The 24,948-nt window shown below is 32.9% G+C and overlaps 2 protein-coding genes across 2 annotated transcripts in view; one reads left to right on the top strand and one right to left on the bottom strand.

Moving 5' to 3' along the window:
- Positions 1 to 24,612, top strand: part of LOC110997024 (gamma-tubulin complex component 2) — a 37,943-nt gene extending 13,331 nt beyond the window's left edge. Inside the window, exons 13-16 of the mRNA XM_022264962.2 lie at positions 20,567 to 20,710; positions 21,362 to 21,439; positions 23,151 to 23,314; positions 23,724 to 24,612. Coding sequence (XP_022120654.2) covers positions 20,567 to 20,710; positions 21,362 to 21,439; positions 23,151 to 23,314; positions 23,724 to 23,811 — 474 coding nt within the window. The 3' untranslated portion in view covers positions 23,812 to 24,612. The remainder of the gene's footprint in view (positions 1 to 20,566; positions 20,711 to 21,361; positions 21,440 to 23,150; positions 23,315 to 23,723) is intronic.
- On the bottom strand, positions 264 to 18,427 carry LOC110997023 (transient receptor potential cation channel protein painless). The gene is made up of 2 exons (XM_022264961.2): positions 18,284 to 18,427; positions 264 to 3,229 (listed from the first exon to the last, which is right to left on the bottom strand). Exon 2 carries the CDS (start codon positions 3,214 to 3,216, stop codon positions 367 to 369), a length of 2,850 nt encoding a protein of 949 aa, XP_022120653.2. The 5' UTR covers positions 3,217 to 3,229; positions 18,284 to 18,427; the 3' UTR covers positions 264 to 366.
- Positions 24,613 to 24,948: the final 336 nt, after the last annotated feature.

Below are 24,948 nucleotides of genomic sequence, written 5' to 3'. Positions count from 1 at the left end.
AGGTTAAACCAGTTCACAATTTAAATGCTACATTATCATAGTATAATTCAAGGAAAAATGAGGTATTTACTACAATAATGCTAACCAAGGTGTAAAAAAATGCCTTTAAAATATCTTTCGTCGCATGCGCTGCGAAAACTATTGATGTTAGAACAAGAAAATGTTCCAAAATATTGGAGAACATATCACTTAATACCTACAAAACTTAAAAAAAGTCTTTAATAATTTAGTTTTATAATATATAAATAATTTAAACACAAGACTGTTAAAAAGAACATTTATTTTAAGCGATTAATATCTAAACAGGCAGTATATTTTAACATAGCAATAAATATAAAATAAGTTACAAAATAGTTTCTGTTACAATTAATACTTATTTTCTAGATTTTGCAAAACTTTCTTCAGCGTGCTTTCAATGCTCTCGATTTTTCTTTCACAATGCGACAATTTATCTTTAATTTCGTCGAATTCTGAGATATACGTCTTTTTACCGATAACAACCTTAGCATTTTTCACAATTTTTCTGTCTAATCTATTCGCCTGACAGCGTTCGAAACAACACTTTCCGCCTTCTATATCTTCATAATCATCCCCATATTTACCAGGTTCAGGATGTGGAATCTCAAATCTATTATCTTGGTTTGGTTTCACGATTATCCTGTATTTCGGCAGGAAATGTGGGAATAAACTTATTCTTGTCGCAAATGGTTTCATACATAATGTCTTCGGGGTTATAAACTGAAGGTCTTGAATATATTGAGGGAACCAGGACCAACATCGCATTGGCTTTGTATATGATTTACCTATCAAGACGCTCTCGAAGTATGATATCAACTTTACCCTAGATATATGGCCGACTAATTCAGCGTCTGCCCTTATCTCTTGTGTATCGCTGACTGCTAGACCATTTAAAAGATTAAATAATACAATGGGTATCATGAAAACGAAAACTATGAAGATTATGTGACTCGTGATTGGGAATGTACTGAATTTGATTGAGCTGGCATCGAACTCGCCCGTTAACATGACAATCGTCTTAAATAAGGAACTGCCTGGATCCTTGAAGAAGTCTTCTTCCTCATCTTCTGGGACTGGGTTTGGATTTGGAGCTGTCTGTTCTTCATCTTTTACGTCCTCTCTAAATAATGAGTAGAAACTCAATGCAAATGCGATGATGAGGATGCAATACCAGAGTAGGAATTTGAAAAAGTTCCAGGAAACGGTTTTTAACATAACGATGTACGTGGATAATGTTGGGAATTGGCCAATTAGAAGAACAAATTCAGCAGATGACAATAATATGGCTACAGCAGATAGCTGTTGTTTTGTGGACTCTGCTGCTGAGTCATAACACACTATCCAGGCAGTTACAAAAATAAGAGCAATTTCCATCCAATTTTCTATGCTCTGAAGGTACCGAGTTGGTGATACCAGTAACTGGAATAATTCTCGAAATATTAAAAGAATTAGTCCAATGCTAGTGCCGATATGAGTTAGAACATTTAGAGTTTCTATAGATTTTGGTTGTTGTCTATCAACTCCATAACCAAAAATAATGTAGAGCATCAAGCATAACCACAACAGGAAATAAAATGTAATGTTAGCATAGAAAAGACAGCTAATTCGTTGCCATTTTAAATACAAAAAGCTTGTTATGACAGGATGTTTTAATAAGGGTCGCAGCTCTTCATTTCTGGTCATATATAGAAGTGCCTCCGTTTCTGGAGCTAAAATAGCATCAAACTCTTTGTCAACATTATTGTTTGATTTATCCATCAAAGGAATCTTTGATAATTCATTTTCCAATGAGTTATTGGGATAAACGAGAAAGCTATATTTGATATGTATTTCATAATCGTCATCGCTTGGTCGTTCACCGTTAGTTGTAATACATTCGTCCAAATATGTTTCGAGTGTTTTAGCGCTGATGTCTGCTAATGGCGGTTCGTCGAATTTGTTTCTTAGCCCTATACATGCACCATTGCGCAATAAGTCAAGGACTGTGTCTGGATCGCCGTTTCTCGCTGCGTAGTGTAATGCTGTGTTGTCTTTGACATCTTTGTGGTTGACATCAGTGTTGATTTTGGGGTTTTTCAAAAGCATATCTAAACAACTTTGGAAATTGATTTGATGGCTCTTTGATCCCGTTCGCATGCCTTTTATTGTTATTTGTAATAGAGACTCACTATTGACGGAATCGAATATAGTTGATTCGTGATCAATGAACATTTTCAGTATACGGCTGTATCCGTTTTGACAAGCAATTGCTACAGGTCGAACTGAGTTCCCTGAACAAGTTGCGTTAGGATCAGCGCCATTGTTTAACAAAGTCGACACTACCTTTTCGAAACCTTTATCTGTCGCCTGTTGCAGTAAAGTGTTCATCCCGTTGTTGGCTGATAAAACTGTTCGATGCTCATTGTATTTAACAAGTCGGTTAAAGTCCCGTATAAAATTATCTTCCTCGTGTCGGCTTAGATATGAAAATAGTTTGTCAGCATCAACAACTTCAGCAGTTTCAGAGTTAGAATCAAATCTTGCCACAAGATGTGGAAAAGCTTCTTGCAGGTAATAACGAGCCGTTTTCCCTCTGATATCTTTATAAGAATCTAAGTTAACTGGTTCTTTTGAATAGTCTAATATATAAGTTATTACTCTCTCAAGACCTTGTTTTGCCGCAGAGTATACAGGTGTAACACCTCGTTGATCTGGTGCGTTTGCATTACAGCCCGCTTTCACTAATAGCTCAACCATATCTTCATATACAGTCAATTCGCGTTCTCGATCATCATCTAAATCTTGTATTTGTTTAATAGCCATAAGTAGTGCTGTGTTGCCTTTACATTTAACATTAACGTCGATTCTATCATCTTCCAAGAGCAGAGCCAATGCGTCGATGTTTCCAGATTCAACAGCAAAATGTATCGGTGCTGCACCATGCGTTTCATTTATGTTATTGACTGGGACCTCGTGTTGTAATAGAAGTTTAACAAAATCCTTTTTGTTGGGCTCGGTAATTGCAAGCTCGAGGCAGGTTTTATAATCAGGATATGGGTATACGTATGCAAGATCGACAGCTCCATAGCCGACTAACTTTTTGAAGGTCGCAAAGTCGTTGGTTCGTAGGGCTGTTCTTAATTGTGTCTGTGGGTCGCCACCAAATAGAGATCCGCCACGGGATAGTCTGTTATTCATCTCGTAATCGTCGCGTGTCATGGCTCATCAGCATCTGTAAATATAAAATACATATTAACTAGGTCAATCCATCGAATTAATTGAAGTTTTGGTCAAATTGTTTACGTTATTATTCAATTAATGTCAATTATCAATTCCAAAGCTCTATTTCTAAAGGGATAAATGTTTCAGTTCCTCGACTCTGTTTGAAGAGTTCATGTCGATTTGATTATGCTAACTGCTTGGGTAAACGGACGTGGGAATCAATATTTCACTGTTAATCTCTTTGAGCTATGTTAGGAAATGTTTCAAAGTCAAAGTCAAAATTCATTTATTCATGTAGGTAACATAATGTACACTCATGAACGTCAAAAAAATAAATACATTAAATGATTCTAATTTTACATTTACTGCCAGTTCTCAAATCAAAGGCGTAGAACGGAAGAGAAGAACTGGCAATAAACTCTCCGCCACTCTTTTTAATCGCCAAGTTTTTTTACACAATGTTTGTAAAGAGCTACAACCACTACACCATGTTCCATATGACATATTGAGTAATAAAGAATAATAAAATAAATTAAAAACAAAGATTTGTTCACTATCAGCAGTAGGCATGGTGAAATAGGAGCACGCACTTACAAACATCGCTTCTTAAATATTGTTTGTTAGTTGAAACTGAGCAATTAACAGTTACGCCGTTGTGATTAAATCATACATTTTAATGAGCTCATAGAGTAATGAAGGGGCAATTATTCAGAAATTCTGTATCGCACGCGCCGCTCTATGGGAGCGAGCAATTATTTTGATTTGCACTTTTTATACGTACTTTAATTTGATACTAAATTAAGCCTTACGAAATAAAGCAATTGGACCTCAGTATTAGGTCAAATAATCAATTAAGTTTTTCGTTAATTTAGCTTTATTTTTATATAATTTATGATATATTTGTGACAAATCCTCATTTATTCCTTGAAAATTACAAAATATACACACATCAAATTGAGTATAGACTCTTCCAATAGGCTCCATCTCTCTCTGTTTTAGTCCTTTTTCACCCTAAATATAGATATATACAATCAAAACATACCAGTTATATTGAAAAGAAACAGTTATGTATGAATGTTGTTCGTAACGATGTCGTCGTAAACGGTTTTGACTGTATTAATCTTTTACTTGAAACAGCAGTAGGTAGTTTGACAGTAGGCGACCAAAGACTACTTAAACGATAACAATTAGAATGATTAAGTTTCTATGAATAAGATTATCTGGTTCATAAATTCCAATCTATTAAAAGCCTTTATTCCATTATTCCAAATAGTGCGTTCCGATTTCGTTTTGAATATAAAATGACCCGCACCATGTTTTTTTCATGGTCGTGACACACGGCCTTACGGCGCTTTGTTTAAATTAATCAACATCCGTTGAAGGTGTATTCGTATGTTCTATATAATAGTAATAAAATATCTATATTTCTTCAAGATAGTAGAAAGATTTACTTAAACAAACCCATAAAAAAACTTCGTTCGTTTGGTCCCTTTGATCCCTGCAACAGTGTTTTAAATGAACGTACTTTTAATTAAACCAATAGTGTCATAGGCAATATAACGTTATGCTGCATTTTAATGCAGGAGATGTAGTAGATAACAAAAAATATATTTGAGGCTTACTGCCGTACTCAAAGTACTACATACAATTAAGTAAAAATGTGACACACAATGTGTGTGTGTGTGGAGCACGACGTATAGACACTGTAGAAGCATACACCGCATATGGCGAGAGAATGCGGTATTTGCTACCGCGGCTAATAAATAGTCTACCCAATCAGATAATAGATAGCCTAACACTACCCAACATAAATTCTAAATTAAAAAAACTACTTTTACATGCATTTGTCGCGCTCCTAAACAAGACTGCTATGGTTACATTAGTACACAGCGGTTTTCTAATGTAATTTATTGTGATTTACTATATTTTTTTTTAATAAAGAGAAAAAAAATTGAGACTGCGCGAAGTGACTTTTGTATTTGAAAATCCAATACATTTATAATGTAGTAGTAGTAAAACGAATGCTCTTTATCCATCCAATTTTACTCTGCAATCATCATTACCTTTTACAGACTACTTAAGTTCGTAAATATTGTATTAAGTTTAAACAAACAAAACAAAACAAAAAATATCTTTATTCATATAGGTAAACATGTACACGTATGAACGGCAAAAAATTAAATTAATTGTGAATTTACATTTACTGCCAGTCTCAAGTCAAGGGCTCAAACTCTCTGCCACTCTTTTTAATCGCCAAGTTTTTTCTTTTACACAACGTTTGTAAGGAGCTGCAACCATTACACCATGTTCCATATGACATATTGAGTAATAAAGAATAAGAAAATAAATTTAAAAAAAAGATTTGTCCTCTATCAGCAGGAGGCATGGTGAAATAGGAGCACGCACTTACATACTCTTAGGAACAACACGCAAATACGTAGTAAAAACAACTACAATAATACACGAATTCAAGAACGACCAGTCACCATCCATTTAAAAATCTAGACTAGGTTCAATGCCTTTTACAAAAGTCATAAATTATTTGTAAAAATTTGCACCAATACGATATACATTTAATTTCATTAAAGAATTTAAGGTCAAAATTGTATTACATTTTACATAGAATTAAGTTTTCGCGCCGTTATGTTTCTAAATCCTAGTACAATAACCGTATAGTGTTGCAGCACCAATTTGCGTTTTAAGCATTCTCCATATGTTTGTTATTAAATCTTCATTTATTCAAGCTAATGAAATATTTGCGGTGGCTTATGCAATGTATGATTAAATGGACAGTGACGGCATGTTTAAGAAATCTGAACCTGATTTAGCTTCAACAGTACTAATAAAGTTTTATACGAGCCCACAGTTGCCTTAATATATTGTTTTTTTATATTAATTAATTACAAATGTTGTGACCTTTGTACGAATAATCTTAGGTTGTAAATTAATGTTAGAAAAATTACTGACTTGTAAACTCTTTATATTTATCAATATTATATATACAGTATATGAAGAAACAAAGGAATTAACTCAAAAAATACTAAACCAATTTTTATGAAACTTGAACTGTTCCCTAAGATAATATAAACCAACATTTTTATTTATTACAAAAATACACACATTATCCTTACAGCCTTTGCCAATACGATAATCTCGAGAAACATTTAATGAAATATAGGAAAGTGCATATATAATATTAAACACACAATATCGCTACTGTGAATTCGCTCTGCGAACATACAAATACGTCGATAGTCATTTTGTCATTTTCTATCTGTTTATACATACTTGTATGTATTACAAATACTAAAGTAACCTAGGATTATGTATCGGAGAGTCGTTTTGAAGCAACAAAAATTAAAAAAAAAGAATCATGGAATGTAAACAACACCTCGATTGGTTTGTAAACAGGTGTACTTTAGCAGAGCTCCATTGTAACGAATTTAGCTCCATTGAAACATATGGGGTATCTCAGTGTTATGACGTTCCGATGGCTAAACATTCACAAAACAATAAAATGTACCTACTACTATGAAGTTTCACCCAATTTTAAGAAAAACCAGATATTTTGTGACAGACACACACACATACACATACCCTATGTGGTTTCCTTATAATACATACCTTATATACATACATAGTTGATAGTTTTGGTGAGTTATTTAATCGTTAGTAAAGAAAATATAGATGAATAATTTTAAATAAGTAAATTAAAAGGTTCTAGTCATACTTTGCGAGATTTTAATAATAAAAAGTATACGTAATGGGTAAGTGAGTAATATTGATAACGGACGATATATATATGGATATACAAGTCTTGGTAATTGGGATATGTAAGAAAATACGTCGACCAGTAAGTAACATAACACGGACACCCACTCACATTACCTTATAAAGAATTGTTATTATCAATTGAATTCCTTTATAGCAACTATAACATGCATAACCTACCTGTAAATATGAATTAGTTATTATTAAAAACAAGTTATGGGCTCAGATTTCCGTATAAGTTTCTAAGGAAGTTGATGGTTTGCCTTCTTGTCTTGTCTTGCCTGACACACGCCGTCAACATCTAGTCCAAGACTTAGCGGTTACCTTACGATATTTTCCTTTACATTAAAATTAACTGTTAAAATTGCGAAAAAAAAAAACTATTAAAATTTCGGATTTTCAGTTTACCAATGTTCCCAAAATTTACTTGTTGTTTAGATAACAATTTCCTAGTGATTACTTTTTTTTAAATTTCTTAAGTGAACAGGGGGGGGGGGGCACAAAAAAGGTTGTGAAACGCCACTAGGCGACTGTAAATAAATTAAAACATATTACAGTTACGTCAAGTATATTTCAATATGGCAATTGTTTGACAGCTAAAGCAAAACAGAAAAGTCGAGAACCTTCCGTTCTGTTTTGTTAACACGCAGTTTAAAAATTTCATACATAAACCGTTTGTAACTTTTCTTTTGAACAGCTATTTAATTATTTATTATTCGATATAAGCCCTCTGAACAGCATGGTAATGGAAGTATGAAATGCAGTGACAGACAAAGGGACATGTCACGTTCAAAATATCGTTTTATTTTTTTTTCAAGAATATACATACATAATTTAAGAAAATGTATATGTATATACGCAATATAAACAATATACATATGCATTCATAAATGCAAAAAATATTTCTTTCATGATGTTTCTATACGGAAATTATGAATTATAGAATTAGTAAATTGCAAAAATTTTCTCCTGGCTACTGCTTTGCGGATAAACTGATAAGATTAATGCCACGAAGCAAAACATTTGTTTAGAGATTATTACGAAAATCGTTTCACTCTTAATTTCGGCTTTTGAATCGAGATTTTTTTTATTACAAACCAAATTTGTGCCCTTGACGTCGACCTTGCTGCGCATCACCACTTTGTGGAACCAGGTGTCCACTGAAGTAAAAGGCCGGCAACGCACTCGCGAGTCATCTGGCATTCATTGTAGGTAGTGATTACTTAACATCAGTCAAAAAACTTGTGAATTTATTGAGTAAAATTTTTTAAGTTAGCACACCATATAATAAATCAAATAATATTTGTCCATATTTCCATTACTGAACTTGTCTCTCTCCCTAAAATATGGCGAGGGGCCGATGGCTGGCCATGCGTCATACTCGTGAACGGGAGCTACTTGTGGTGACTGGTCGTACTTGAATTCGTGTATGCGGTGATATTCGTTGTTTATACTTTATACTACGTATTTGTGTGTTGTTCTCACGAGTATGTAAGTGCGTGCTCCTATTTCACCATGCCTCCTGCTGATAGAGGACAAATCTTTGTTTTTAATTTATTTTTTTATTCTTTATTACTCAATATATCATATGAAACATGGTGTAGTGGTTGCAGCTCCTTACAAACATTGTGTTAAAAAAAACTTGGCGATTAAAAAGACTGGCGCAGAGTTTATTGCCAGTTCTTCTCTTCCGTTCTACGCCCTTGATTTGAGAACTGGCAGTAAATGTTAAATAAAATTCATTTAATATTTCTTTTTTTTTGACGTTCATAAGTGTACATTGTTACCTACATGAATAAATAAATTTTGATTTGATTTGTAAAGTTAACATAATTGCTAGCGTCAGGAACTATCAAATAGATAAAATGTATGCGTAAAACTATTATCATGAATTTTTAAAATATTCATATCCGCTTATGGTTTCAAATTAACCGACCGTGGATCAATTTAATAAAAATACCGTTTAGTAAGTAAGTCAATAGTGAATAAATAATTAACTAAATTTTGACCCGGGGTAGTGTTGGCCTAGTGGCTTCAGCGTGCGACTCTCATACCTGAGGTGGGTTCGATCCCCGGTTGTGCACCAATGGACTTTCAATGTGCGCATTTAACATTTGCTCGAACGGTGAAGGAAAACATCGTGAGGAAACCGACATGTCTTAGACCCAAAAAGTCGACGTGTGTCAGGAAGCTGACCTTTGCCTATTAGATTTAAAAATGATCATGAAACAGGTTCAAAAATCTGAGGCCAAGACCTAAAGAGGTTGTAGCGCCACTGATTTTTTTTTAATTTTGACTCTTTTTAATTTGTTCTTTAAAATTAATATTTAATCGTAAAGTCACTATTTTCTATTATCGATTACCGAAACTATATTTAAAAAAAACAGGACATATAATGTATTATACGTCATGCATTGTCTTTGCCTCTAAAGAGTTAACGCGATATTTCGGTATCGTCTTCCTCTAAAGAGGGAATGTTCGTCTTTAGTGAATCACGAAATGGTCGGCGGAAGTTATTCTTTTTTTGTTTGCAGTCGGTCAGAGAGGTCGGAGTTTTTGTTGAAATTTGTACCGTACAACATAAATCATTTTAAACGGCTTTCGTGTCACAAATTCTTGATAATTTTTAAGTTTTGTAACTTATGGCGCGTTCTAATTATAAATGTAAACTGCTCGTTATGTTAATTAAACTGAACTTATAATTTCGTAATGTGATTTTGTGTTTAGTAATAGACAATATTTACAACAAAGAATATCATAACCAGACAGATGTTATGTCTCTTCGAGACTGCTATACTGCGGATTCATTCGTATTAATTCGGTTTCTGATTGGCCTTTGTGTTTTTTGTACTTGAGGTAAACGGGTAGGCAACATTTTGAGTTAAGCCCACGGACGTTCGCAAATGCGTTGGCGTTCTGTAATATACGCTCATCTCTTGAAGGGCTAAGATCGTAACGATTTGACAACACCTGGAATGGCAGGCTTGTTCCATAAAGAGGTGACGCACAAAAAAAGTCAATGGCGCTACAGCCTTTTAGGTCTCGACCTCAGATTTCTGTATCTGTTCATTTGTTAATCTAATAGGCAGGTAGGTGACGTAAGCCGTAAGCCTTCCGTGACTGACGCATACTATCATCTTCTTGGATCAAAGGCAAGACGGTTTCCTCACGATGTTTTCCCTCGCCAGTCAAGCGAATGTTAAATACGCACATACAAAGAAAGTCCATTGGTGCACAGTCAGAGATCGAACCTACGATCTCGAAGATGAGAATCGCACGCTGAAGCCGCAAGGCCAGCAATGCGATGCAAAACAAAGTGTCATAAAAAACGTTCTGTTATGGAGATGTTAGATATTATTCAACATAAAATTTTTTAAATAAAAATTAGTTTAATGATTAGCCCCTTAAATCACCTTTAATTTTTATCACATTTTATATAATGTTTAAAGAACATTATTTACATGAGAAACTTAACACGCATTCGAACGAGATACAAGTCCCAATTTTAGTCTACGATGTTCACTTTAACATGCATCTTTAATGCCTTTTTGAATTTATCAAACGCACCAATGTTTCGAATTTTAGATGGTAATTGATTAAATAATTGCACACCCTCATACCTAATAGACTTCTTCAAGTAATTTGTACGCGGCTTCGGCAAGATAAGCAAACTCAAACAAAAGCTGGTGTTTGATTTTTTTAATGATAAGCCAGTATAGAAAGAGAGTTATTTAATTTTCTCTTAATTAAGATACAGGTGCTATATATATTATAGTGTAATCGTCAAAATTTTGGTTTCCTGGTAGATTTCATGAGTCACTGTTAAAAAATTGTCTCTAATAGTGCTTTTATAATTTATTTTGTAGTTTAGAAATTTTCATTAAATTATTTGATATATAAACGATGAGATGACGACTATGACATATACATACGGATAAAGTACAATCTATAACTCCATAGTGACGATATGTCTGACTGTATCTTTAAGGACAAGCAGATGATCAGCCGACTTTGTCTGACACCATTGGTTTTCTTGCGGTGTTTTAGAATATAAGCGAGTATTTATAGCGTATAGAGTATGATATGCTACGAGAGGTCAGGGTTAAGAAGTTTAACTCCTGCGGATACCTGCTGCTTATACAGATATATTTATCCTATTAGCTCCATCTCTCTCTGTTTTGAGAGATGGAGCCAGTTGGAGGAGGTCTAAAATCAATAAGAGGTCCTTTATAAAAAAAAATATACATATATAAAGAAAATAACGACTCTCATTTATATGAGATTTATATTATGTGTGTATATTTTGTAAATCTTTCAAGGAATACATACATGATGCTTTAATTAATTATGTCAACTTTTGTTAACAGATTTTTTATCTGTACACAGGAAGTATTATATCAAAAAGAAAGTATGTTGTAATTATATTAATAATACAGAGAGATTACAATTGCCGGTACATTTCCGCTCATCTACAGGCCTTCCGGTACATATCTGTTTCGTGTTTTTTGTATTTTGTGCAGTTATCTTGACAACAGTTGTTTGGAGTTGTGTGTTATGAACATCTTACGCCCAAACCCAATAACCCATCTCAATCCATTTTTGCCCATCTGAGATAGATATCTTAATCCAAATAATAATAATAGTATGCCAAAAACCAATCGACGGATTGTAATAGCCATCTGTCGATACAAGCTTTCCATGGTAGGTCGGATCGGTGTATGTAAGTAAGACCTTTGTATGACAATGACAGTTCTGTGCCAATATCCTATCTTAAGATTTGTTTGATGTTTTAAACATAGAAATGTATATTTTAATATTATTTGTACAGTTTTATTTGGTTTATACTGATAATCAAATATGAGTCTTTCAAAACTGAATCAAGGGTGATTAAAAAGTAATGATCAATTCGTCGAATGTTTATTTTGGCGATCGATGCAATTGCGATTGGGCTGTTTCTGTTACATTAAAGTACTTAATAGCCCATAAAAGCAAAATCTGGACCGGCCCTGAAGTTGTTTGAAATATAAGCTTTTCTGAAATGGACACGAAATTGTTAAATATTTGCATCGTACTTTTCAATAACTATAGCAATTTATATATTTTTTATATGATTTTAATAGCTACATCCAGTAACTAGTGACTAAAAGAGTGGCGGAAAGTTTCTTGCCAGCTCTTCTAGCTCTACGCGATCGACTTGCGAATTGGTAGTAAATTAATTTTTTTGACGTTAATAAGTGTACTTGTTTACTAATATGAATCAAGATATTTTGAGTTTGAGTTTGAACTAATAATAAAGGGTATAAACAATTATTAATTAGATATTTCGAAAGTTTTAAAAACAATTGTATAATAGGCAAATTTATTTCATTCTAGCTGATATGTTTTTTGTATAAGTGATCTAATTAATAATAAGAATATTTTGTTGAGGGACTGATTTGTATGTTCACTGCTTATAGCACACCATTTGAAGCCTATTTTATTCTATTTGCATTTATACAAATTTGTATAAATAGAAAAAAAACGCCCTATGTCGTTGACGTCACAGAAGTAAGTGACTAACCATGGATAATTTAAAAGCCTCACATGTATGTCGTACGTCATAATACAACTCAAATGTCAGAAGTTGAACACAGATTACATAACATTCTTTTTTTAAATCGAATAAAAATTAATTTCATTGCAACGTTCACTCTTGGTATCTCTAATAAAAATATTCGCGGACGATTTAGTGTTATCCTATCATTATCAGGCCTCTTCCTCTGTAACTAAGGCCCTTAATCTTTGGGTTATTTTCGCACCACATCTATGAAACCAGCTGCCCGCTGAAGAATTTCCGAACGAATTTGACTTCAGGTCCTTCAAGAACAAAGCGTACCAATTCTTAAAAGGCCGGCAACGCTCTCACGAGTCCTCTGGCATTGAGAGTCTCCATGGGCGGCGGAATTAACACCAGGCGAGTTTTCTGCCCGCTTGCTCCCTAAAGATATTAAAAAAACTGCCCTTAAAGATACCAAAACAGATCATAATAAGTTTTTAAGGCCTAGGTTGCAACATCAGCACTTCGAATATTGAGACATTACAACTTATACAAACCAATTCGACTTAGGGTCCTTCAAGAAAAGAGCGTACAAATTCTTAAAAGGCCGGCAAAGCACTCGCGTGCCCTCTAGCATCGAGAGTGTCTATGGGCGGCGTATCACTTAACATCAGGTGAGCCTCCTGCCCGTTTGCCCCCTGTTCTATAAAAAAAAAACAAAAACGTTGATGCGCTGTTAGAAGTAACAAAGTACGGGCGCTGATTTCTATATCGGTTGACTTTGTGGTGGAGAGTTTACAAATCACAAACCTACATAGTCGAACGCTTTCCATTTGCTCTTTCGTTCCGCACGGCGGACACATCTTTTTCTCCGTATGTTTTTGTTTTGCATTGTTTACGCCGTTTCAAGCATTACACTTATGTAATGAAGAAAGTGCTCTAAGTTTTTGAGCTACTTTTAAGTTTTTTATAAAACCAAAATCTTTCCTAGGCTGGCTAGGCATTAGACTGGTTACTTTTAAAAGTATAGCAATTCTAAATGTGATTCATTTATACAAATGGTGCCGTTCAAATGAAATGAAACATTTAATTAATAAAGTTTCAATAATATTACTAGATTTAAAAAAAAGTAAAAATTATTGATTGTTTGTTCAGTAACCAAATATATTAATTATCTAATAAATAAAATAGTTAGTAAGTACAACTTTTAATAATTCCAGAAAATAGTTACCTAAAAAACGTAATACACAAGTGTGACTATAGTATTTTCGTATAAAAATCTTTACTCCATCTAAACTGTATTTCATTTAAAATTTACTTAACCAAGCCCAAATAATAATAGCATGACTGTACATCATTGACATTTACCAACATACATGCTATACAAGCCTCGTGTGACGTGTAAATATAGTCTCGCAACCCCAAATGGGCCACGAAAAAGACATGTCTTTGTAAATAATTCATTCAGATCGAGACTTAGCACTAAATATAACTTGTTAAGAACGTATTAAGTTAGGCGTACCCAGTTATATTTAGTTCGTTAGACCTTGAATCTTAGAACCAGTTGTCCTTCACCTGATGAGCATTGCCACCAGTAAGCCATTGAGAAATATATATTTTATATAGATATACTAGCTGACTCAACAAACGTTATTTTAATATATTTTTTCCTATATCTATCAATGTATTGAAAATTCGGTATTAAGAATCAAAAAAGTATTTGTTTATGCCATATTAAAACAATTGACGTGGACCATTATTATTATGGTTATAGCATACTGTGGATGAGTCTGTCACCTGGACCAGGTAGCATGACCTGGTATCGGTCATAGGGCCGGATTTCACTTTACCTGGTATAGCTATGCTATGAAATGAGGCCTGGAGTGCAATTGTCTCCTTCTGTAAGCATTTAATGCTGCAGAAGAAGGCTGCTGAGTGATTTAGGGAGAGGACTGGATGACCGTAGACTGATCGGTGGTTCAGGGTGAGGTCTCGACTTCGAGTGGCCCGGAAGACAGGTCTTGAATGAGCTCTCTATGTCGGATATCCCCGGGTCCCTGGGGACCTGGGGGGATTTTGGGTAAAATGCCTGGCGAACCCCGAAGGCCCATCTCAAGGGCGTATTAAGATATTTTATAGGCATGTTTTACAACTTTGGTAACAATATTGTAGTTGTAGCAGGGTACCTTTTTTATTTTCAATTAAAATAGCTTATTTTGATCAGCGATAATGTGGAGTTCAAATGGTCAATATTAAAATCGGTCCAGTACTTTTTGAGCCACTTCGTTACAAACATACTTTTACATACAGATCTTCCCTCTTTATTATATATTTATATTTATATAGATTATAAATTCAATTATTCAAATGCTTCTAACCTCGAGACCTCGAGTGACGTTTGGCACATCCATATCGGGCTGTCACAATACATGTATGGTACAGTGTTTATTGGTTACTGTGCCGGAAATTTATAATGTATTCAATAAACAAATGAGTGTATGCACTATATTCGGTGACAATTGTTACCAGGTATTGCGATTTTGTGACTACAGACTAGTACCGTAAGCAACAATGCTGCAGACATTTAAGTTATTGTTTTGTTGGAAATTGAACCTAGGATTATCGTATGCTTTGCGGTCACAGTTTTCAGTTTCATTTTACGCTTCTTATAAATAAGTATTCTAACTAGCTAAAATCTATGACATTATGATTTTAACAAATAATTTTAAGAATGCAATAAAATAATTGATGGATTAGAAATTTTAGGTTGTTGCAAAGCTTTTTTGCTTCTAAATATAGAATATGATGTTAAAAATCATCTGTTACATATGACGGACAGACACACACAGTTCACATAGTGTGGCCTTGTTAAGGCTGGTAAACTAGATGCGTATAGTAATAAAATCACTATAAAAGATATAAAAATCAAAAAGTAAAGATATCACAGTGAACATTTATTACCTACGGCGTACGAATAATCAATAGAAATGAACACAGACACAAATGTGGTTTACGCGGTTGATACAATACAATTGTATTTGAACTATTACTTTTTAACAGAGAATATTATTTGTTTAAAAATCGAAAGTAATAGCAGTGTTGGCCTAGTGGCTTCAGCGTGCGACTCTCATACCTGAGACCGTAGGTTCGATCCCCGGCTGTGCACCAATGGACTCTCTATGTGCGCATTTAACATTTGCTCGAACGGTGAAGGAAAACATCGTGAGGAAACCGACATGTCTTAGACCCAAAAAGTCGACGTGTGTCAGGCACTGGAGGCTGATCACCTACTTGCCTATTAGATTAAAAAAATGATCATGAAACAGATTCAGAAATCTGAGGCCAAGACCTAAAGAGGTTGTAGTGTCACTGATTTTTTTAGTCGAAAGTCCTTTTAAAACGCTGTCAGCAGTGCTTGAGTAATATTTAGAATTTATTATTTAATCGTAAACAAATTGTATATCGTTTTATTATAGCGTATAGCATCTTCAAATTGCAGAAACTGGTTCCGGCGGTCAGTAGGGATAATGTACTCGCAAACCGTGAGAAAACATCGACCTATTCCTATGATTTGCAGATTGAACGTTCGATAACTTTCCAATACAGTAGAGCACATTAGCTATATTGTTGACCTCTCACCGGGGAGTATAGAGACTTTGGTATTTCCATGTGTGCTTGTTCGTACGAGAAAAATACTTTTTAATACTTTTAAATGGGAGGGAAATTAGAAAATTAAAACTGATGTATTTCTGTTAAGAAAAGAGACTAAGTCCTTCTTGGTAAATGAGCTTTCCCTTTACGTCTAGCGAAAAACATACATACTAAGGGCCTGTTGCACAATGTATGGATAAAGTACCAAATAGCTATGCAACACATAAATTATTCGAAAGAATAAGATACTACATTTCATGACGAATAGCGCTATTTGACAGTCGTGAAACGCAAAAATACTGTTTATCCTATTAATAAGTATTAAATAGCTTATTTAGAACTTATCCGGACATTGTGAAACAGACCCTAAAAGTATAACAGTATATGGAATATATAGTTTTAGAAAAATTAATGACTGCGTCAGCTGCTCATTCTACCTGTAAAGATAATTTATGAGACAAAGAGATTGGTTATGATTGGAGTATAAAAGTGCATTTAGTATTTATGATTGCCAGCCATAATCACGAATATGAAATGAGTATGTTGGTATTTAAATATACAATATGCCAAAGTACGTACAAATTTTATAAAAATATACATGACTATGTTTAAAACAAATCAAATAGCTTTTAAATTACATTAAAAACTGGTGTCAGTTAAAATCTTAAGATAGGATATTGGCACAGTTGAACTGTCATTTTCATACAAAGGTCTATCCACATACACCGATCCGACCTACCATGGATAACTTGTTAACAGATGGCTATTACGATCCGTCGATTGGTTATTGGCTCAATATTAGAATTAAAATATTGGTTATACTTTTATCAATATTTGTATTAATATATCTATCTTAGATGGTCAAAAATGGATTGAGATAGGTTATTGGGTTTGGGCGTTAATCTATGTTGGCACTGATATCGCTAATAAGGTATGTCGTTGAACATTAATCAGCCATTTGCAAGCATGAAGCTAACCAGTTACTAGAACCTGACATTGCATTTGCAATACCTGTGCATTGTACCTATTTTTAGCCGTGCATACATTTTATCACTTACAATGAAATTTGTTTAATAAAAATACTAGTATACATTTCAATACAATACTCATTAGAAATTGATAATTTTTAACACGAATTGCGTAAGTCATTAAACTAGTTTCATATAAGGACTTTTAGAGCCAAATGGTTTTTGTTATGTTATACGTATAAACGATTTTAAACGAACCGATGAAAACAAATTGTAATTGATTAATTCTATGTTTCGTTATCAACATATCCACATAACGAATTATTAGTCCTATTTCTGACAAATCGCTTTTAAAATAATTAAACTGTCCTGAAGATGTGTGCTGTGAAACATTTCTATAAATTTCAACGAGTCTTTAAACCCTTGATAAACAAAGCACACTCGATTTTATAATTAATCTACGACCACTTGCCACCATTAATTATAAAATTTGATATACATTGTCTTATGTTTTGTTTAGGTAGCCTATTTAATGTTGTAAAGCAGACGGGATGTATCACTTTATCACTTGCGATTCCCATTTGTCAGACCCGCATGTCCTGCATCACCATAATTACGTCATGACCTTGTTCAAGGGTTCAATCAACACATGTATTACAGCCATATGCTATGTTTCTTATTTTTGTTTGATAATAATTAAAAACCACATTTGACAATGCTTTGTTTGAAGATGTTCTTTTTTTGAAATTTGAATTAGGAAGTTCTGCGATTGAAGTATTTTTCGTATATTTAGAAGTATTTTTGTATCAACGAAATTGTAATTAATACTTTTAACAATGCTTTGTTTGAAGATGTTCTTTTTTTGAAATTTGAATTAGGAAGTTCTGCGATTGAAGTATTTTTCTTTCTAGTATTAATCTTAATCTAGTAGAAATATTTTTGTATCAACGTCATTAATATTTTAAAATTTTTCGTCTATCATATATTAACTATTCTGACTCAAGAGTAATTCAATATTCAGCCGCTTACAAAGCTTAAATGGACCTTTGACCAACGACGTAAATTGGTCAACTATTATAGGACACTTCACTGAAATGAAATAAACATATATTTGTGGAATTACAGAATGAATCCAAACCTGAATTAAAAAACACTGAAACACCACAATCACTTATTTCACTGAGTTTGCGATTGGTCCGCGAATTAGCTGACGGGCGCGCCGCTCAAACACATCGACCGAGTGCGCGAACGCAGTCGAATGGTAGGCGGAAACTTGCTGAGCCTGCTCTAATGGTTAACTCAATTACTGATGGTTATAATATTTGTAATGTGGTTTTCGGAAATTGATTAAATGATACAAGTGATTAAATTTATTTCAAAGTGATGTTTTTTATACAGAAAAAAGGATCGACAGTTTTTAGTAACTTTTTTACTTTAAAGAAAACACATTTTAACGGATATAAAGTGTTTTCTTTAACTGTGTAAAAGTTATGTTAATAAAAGACAAAACTTTTTTACTCTTTCTGACTAATTGAGTTCACGCTGTGATGAATAGAGATATATTTTTTTAGTTTTGATATAAAAAAGTTAATGGATGTTCGAGAACGTGCTATGAAAAGCCTGGGTTTCTTTTTTTTAGTAAATTATTGATTTTCTGAGTAATGAAATGAGTTTTCTGGTACAGGTGATTATTTATATGTGAACATACAGTAATTATGTAGTCGATGCTATAAAAAATATACATTCGAAATTCAAAATAATTGTCATACGAATGCAATTTGAGTTTGCAAGTGTTTGTGGGCGGAGCGGTTTTTCGATTTTTCGTAGGCGTTGCTCTGTAACGTCACAAGGTTACTCATTGTACGAGACAGTTTTTGTATACAATATGTATGATGATTGAAAAGTACTTAGGTCTGGAAATAGTTCACGATATAACTTTAATGAAACTAGATTGCTATTGTAAAATTGACTTTTATGTTATATAAAGATCGATGAAAACAATTTTTTTTTTAAATGTGATGTTAAGTGATACCGCCGTCCATGGACACTCTCAATGCCAGAGCTCGTGAGTGCGTTGCCGGCCTTTTAAGAATTCATACGCTCTTTTATTGAAGGACCCTAAGTCGAATTGGTTTGGAAATACTTCAGTGGGCAGTTGGTTCCACAAAGTGGTGGTGCGCGGCAAAAACTACCTAGAAAAACGCGCAGTTTTGGAACGGTTCATTATCTGACTTCTATAGGACAATTCTATTCGTACTTGGACGTACATATTTAAGATATTTATTCAAGTTTCGAGAGGCTTTATTTAAATGAAGTAATCTCGTAGATTTAGACGCTCTAGCTGAAATTTATTTATGAAGCACGTTTCTTTAAATTAAGATTATGCTGAGTTTCATTATCGGACGCCGAAATTCCACCACTCATCTCGACCACCGTTTCACAACTGAGCGATTTTCAAGGCGGTTTTTGGTGCGCACCACCACTTTGTGAAACCCAGTGAAGTATTTCCGAGTCAATTCGAGTGATCCGACATGAAAAGACCGTACCAATTTTTAAAAGGCCGGCAACGCGTCGTGTCAATTTAGCTACTTAAGCCTTAGATGTCTTCTGAAGTAATTACGTCATCTTGTCATACTAAGTATATTATCTAATAGATCATTAATGACTCATGACCTCTTGAGTACTTGAAAACTTAAGTGGTGATTAGGTAAATAGGTTCCCAACATTACTCTTCAAGTTAAAATATTATTATAAGTTTTCCCCCTGTTGTATAAAAAAAATTGTTGGCTCGCGCCTGCAGCGCATAAGGCGCTGTATGTTTGCGAGGCGCGCGTCAATTTCTTTTTGCAACAATGTGTTTGATACTAGCAATGCCATACGGTTTCAGACGTGTTCATTCCGAACTCGTGGTAGTCTAAGTCGGACTATAGATATGTTTTTGTTATCAAAAAAGTTTTATTTTACTTAGATTTAATCAATTTCAAATTATTAGATAAACACTTACGTTCATAATCCATTAATATACAGATATTACTTTACAACGAATTACGTAGAGGTATTTAAAATTGTAAAAAAAATATTTAAAAAACTCAGGTATCTTTTACTAATAATGGCTTTGTTTGTTCCTTCATATTAAATTTATATTTTAATCTACCAATCAATCAATCTTACAACTGTGCTTTATGTTTCTGTTTCAATGTGTATTCCGTTTTGGCTTTTATGTGTAACGTAATTGTTTGGATATTATTTAGTGATTAGCTGTAGGAATACTTAAATAAATAAAATAAAAATAAAGACTGTGTACAAAGAACAAGACTATGCCATCTATAAATCATCTGTAATAAAATATAAGTACTTTGTTATACATACTCATAATGAATAAATAATGACGTTGTCTAATAAACATGCATTTACATTCCAGGTGAACAACGTAGATGAAGTCTTGGAGCGTCATAATGATTTCTTGGAGTCCTGCCTCGGTGATTGTATGCTGACGAGCCCACAGCTTCTCAAAGCCTTCACGACTCTCCTACTTGTTTGCGTGCAATTTTGCACCTTTATCCAGGTATTTAGAGTTGTTAATTCCTTGCATGATCATATTTATCTTTGAGGCAATGGTTACATCAATTATTGGATATCGCTTCTTAGTGTCTATTAATGTAGCTGTAATTTAAAGAGAGCCCTTTTAATATAATCAGTCGCTTCTTATAATACTTTAATGAATTTTCTTAATTTTATTATTCTGTTATTACAGTACTTCTATAGATACAATCTTGCTTTATTGACTTCTTCGTAATGCTTATTATTTTAAACTTGATATCTGGAGGCTTAGACAAGTTGCCTTAACAGTTGTATGTATGTAAGTATAAAACTACCGACTTTATACATACACTACTGTTAAGGAAACTTAACTAAGCCCCCAGTTCCGTGAAAGAAGTCATACGAGTCGCGCCATCTATTGGTTATGAAATATTATACTGTCTAAAATCCTCAGTTTAAAAATGTATTGTTAATTAAATTATCTATAATAAAAACTACTTATAATTGTAGTATACAACACTGTAAAAGATTAAACAATATTTAATCTGTATTTTTGACTTAAGTAATTTATACAAGTCTTAAATGGTGTGGCTGCCTACAATATAACTTATGACATCTTTCGTGAAAATTATTCTAATTTTTTATTCTATTGTTTACGCTATCGTAATTGGCAAAGGAGATGCACAAGTACTTCGTGGATGCAGAGCTTAACAGTATGCTCGGAACTACATATGACAATACAGATTATATCGAGGTATACAAGTTGTCATTGCGCACTGTCAGTTGTCAACGTCACTAGCACTGTCATTTTATGACCAGTAGAGTTATCTGTAATTACTACAGATAAGTTCATTAAAAAGTATTCATAAAGTACTAATCTCAATAATTATATAGCTTACCCTATTTTAACATAAAAAATTTCTGTATCTATCTAATAACAGATTATACATACTATCCTAGCTTTGAGTTACCATGCTAAAATATTTTTTTTATATTGATAAAATGTTCATATTCATAAACATAATATTTTTAATTAATATAAAATCATTAAAAAAGCAAGACGATGGTGTCTACATATTTAATTAATTATAAATGTATATAGTCCAACTTTTTTGGCATGGCAACAATGATATATTAAAGTATCAATGTAGAATTTGTGTCGAAAATCATTGATGTTCCTCTTTATTTTTCATGACTTTTAGAACATTCCGGTAAGTTAGTTTATGGTTGTTAAATTAATTTTTTTTAATCAATAAGTAGTAACAAAATGGGGTTTTATATTCAAAATACGAAGCGAGTCAATTTTTCACTTCCGCCGCTACCACGTAATTCAAAGTTACCGACATCAGTGCAACAGACTACATACAGACATATATAAAACATAGCTTCGCTATTGAAACTGCAGTCTGCGCAGTTTCTGGAGAGATTTAAATTATTTGCTCAACATAAATACCGATTCAACTTACTAAAACGTTGGTAGTAAAAAAATCGGCTAGATTTTAACTCCGAACAGCAGTTACATTTGGATATATATTAATGGTTAAGTTCTTGATACTTAAAAATACTACTGAAACATTTTGGTTGTAGGTTTGACAAGTCTGTTGTTGTTATTCATGTCAATCTTGTTTTGACACGTGATTTAATTTTTGTCTTGATCAACTTTCAGATTCTTGACCTGCCTAGTACTAATCTAACCAAAGCAGTGTAATTCTTTCAAATATCCATAGCTCTGAACAGCTTATAGAATCTATATATTTTAACTGTCAAAATTATATAGAAAAATCTACGACTCATAGTCTTTTATTAACATAGCTTTTACACTTTAAAGAAAACACTTTTTTACCAGATTGCAGCTATGTATTATTGTAAACTTAATTATGTAACATAATTTTAAATTTATCCGACGTTTCGCGTGCTTTACAGCACAATAATACATAGCTACAAACCGGTAAAGAAATGTTTTATTTAAATCTACGATTCGTTGAAAATAAAACCCAGTTGTCTAGTCGTATTACAAATTTATATGTAATTATTACTTGCATAGTTTTATTTTAATAATTTATCTGTAAATGAGTAAGTTTTACGATTTCTTCATTTATCATAACAACTTATAAATTCCCTTTTCAACAAAAATATATAGATAAAAACAGAATACCTTGATAAATGTGTCAAACAATCTATGTCGTAGTAAAAGGTGCAGATTAGAAAGCGAAACTTGCGTTAAACGCTGTATAATAATTATGTTTGCTTTACTTAGTCTGTTGCTTTAACGAGGGGAAAGATGGCTAAAGATAGCAATAAATATAAATACAATATTTTATTTTTTACTGTTTATGTTTTTATGCAATTAAATAAAGCTATAGTATTATTATTATGACTTTAACACATTTGTTTCTGGTCTTTGTCACTGTCAATGTCAAAACGTGTATTTAAATAATGTAATAAATTGTTAAATAATTTTTCAGGAGAACACATGTGGTACAACAAGCAGTGGGTCAGCAGATTCCTTCTCTCAGTCCGTCTCCCGATACGGCCTTCGTTTTACGGCGGGATTACTCTCCGTACTCGCTATTATTGAGAGGATGGCCCGCGACAATAATACAAACAAACTTCTCAATATATCTGCCAGGTATTTTTCACATTAATTTGCAATATTATCCTATAAACCATACGAAGGTGCATATATAATATAGTGCATATATACATATTTATATGTGCACCTTCGTCTGGTTTATAGGATATTTTAAATAATTTGTAAATTTTAATTTAATTTTGATGCTGATTTCAGTTAAATGTTTGTAATTTGGTAATGAATTCATAATTATTATATTTAGTTAACACTGTAGTTATTGATAGATTCTCTATCTATCGCAAAGGTAATGCACGCATTGCCCTGTTGCTCCCTGTTCTTTAAAAAAAAGTCTGAAGATCTTATGTGGAATTTAGAATTTTCTCAAAAATATTATTTTATTTTTGCTAAAATTTGTTTTTCCTATATGTTTTTGGTATAGTTTTTGTATACGTTTTTTATAATCTAGGCTGAAATTCAACACGTACTACGCGAAGCAGCTAGAAAAGTTCTGCGCTGACGGCAAGTTCCTATGTGTTGATATGCGCGCCACCTAGCGGCGGAAGACGCGCAAACGCGCGCCTCGCGTCACAGCTGTGTGATGATATTTGCCTTGCCAAAACTTTATTGCCATATTTTTTGTGTCATTTCCAAATTTTATTGATCTAGACATTGTATTGAATCTCTGGTTTTACTTATAGGTATATTACCTTTAGCACTAACTTAACGATATTATGGCAATTAGTATACGTTGATATTATTTTCCTCATGGAACGCATTTTCCATATTAGCCACGCGAATAATATTTCATATATTAGTTCCTATGTTCCACTGTGGACATAAGAACTAATATATGAAATATTATTCGCGTGGCTAATATGGAAAATGCGTTCCATGAAGTGCTTTGCTCGTGCGAAGGGTCTAATAATTAATACACCATTGTTGTAACTAATTCATATACTTAATTTTTTTTCGCATAAAATTAATAAATACTATAATGATCATTGCCGAAATTAAAAAAAAATCCTAACATTATTACAAAATAAAAATTGTTTTTAATTTCTAATAATGTTAGGATTTGTAAGACCCTGCGGTAAATCACATTATTTAATATATTTATTTTAATATAATCAGAAGGTGATCCTCGAACTTTTGTTTTGTATATGATAACTATAATTTTTAAAACTCCATGGCAACAGTTACCCTATCCCCTGTTTTTTAGGTTATTAAAAACAAGGTTTTAAACCAGGCCATTAAAAGTACAAAATAGATATCTGAAATATTTTCTGTTACAGTATTTTTGATACAATACTAAATTAAATACAATACTATAGAAAGCTTTGAATTCAAAAATGGAACCAATTCCAAATTAAAATCACAAAGTTTGAACATTGAATTTATCAATGAAATCAACTAAAAACGGTTACAAAATTCAAAAATGGAATCAATTCCAAATTAAAATCACAAAGTTTGAATATTGAATTTATCAATGGAATCAACTCCAAAAAAGGTTACAAAATTCAAAAATGGAATCAATTCCAAATTAAAATCACAAAGTTTGAATATTGAATTTATCAATGGAATCAACTCCAAAAAAGGTTACAAAATTCAAAAATGGAATCAATTCCAAACCATGGTCACAAATAAAACAAGTTTTTTTATTTCTATAGTATTGTTATTCTTAGCCTATATAA

Source organism: Pieris rapae, chromosome 22 (assembly GCF_905147795.1).
Source record: "Pieris rapae chromosome 22, ilPieRapa1.1, whole genome shotgun sequence".
NCBI classification, from domain to species: Eukaryota; Metazoa; Arthropoda; class Insecta; order Lepidoptera; family Pieridae; genus Pieris; species Pieris rapae.
This window is presented reverse-complemented; position numbering and strand designations above follow the sequence as displayed.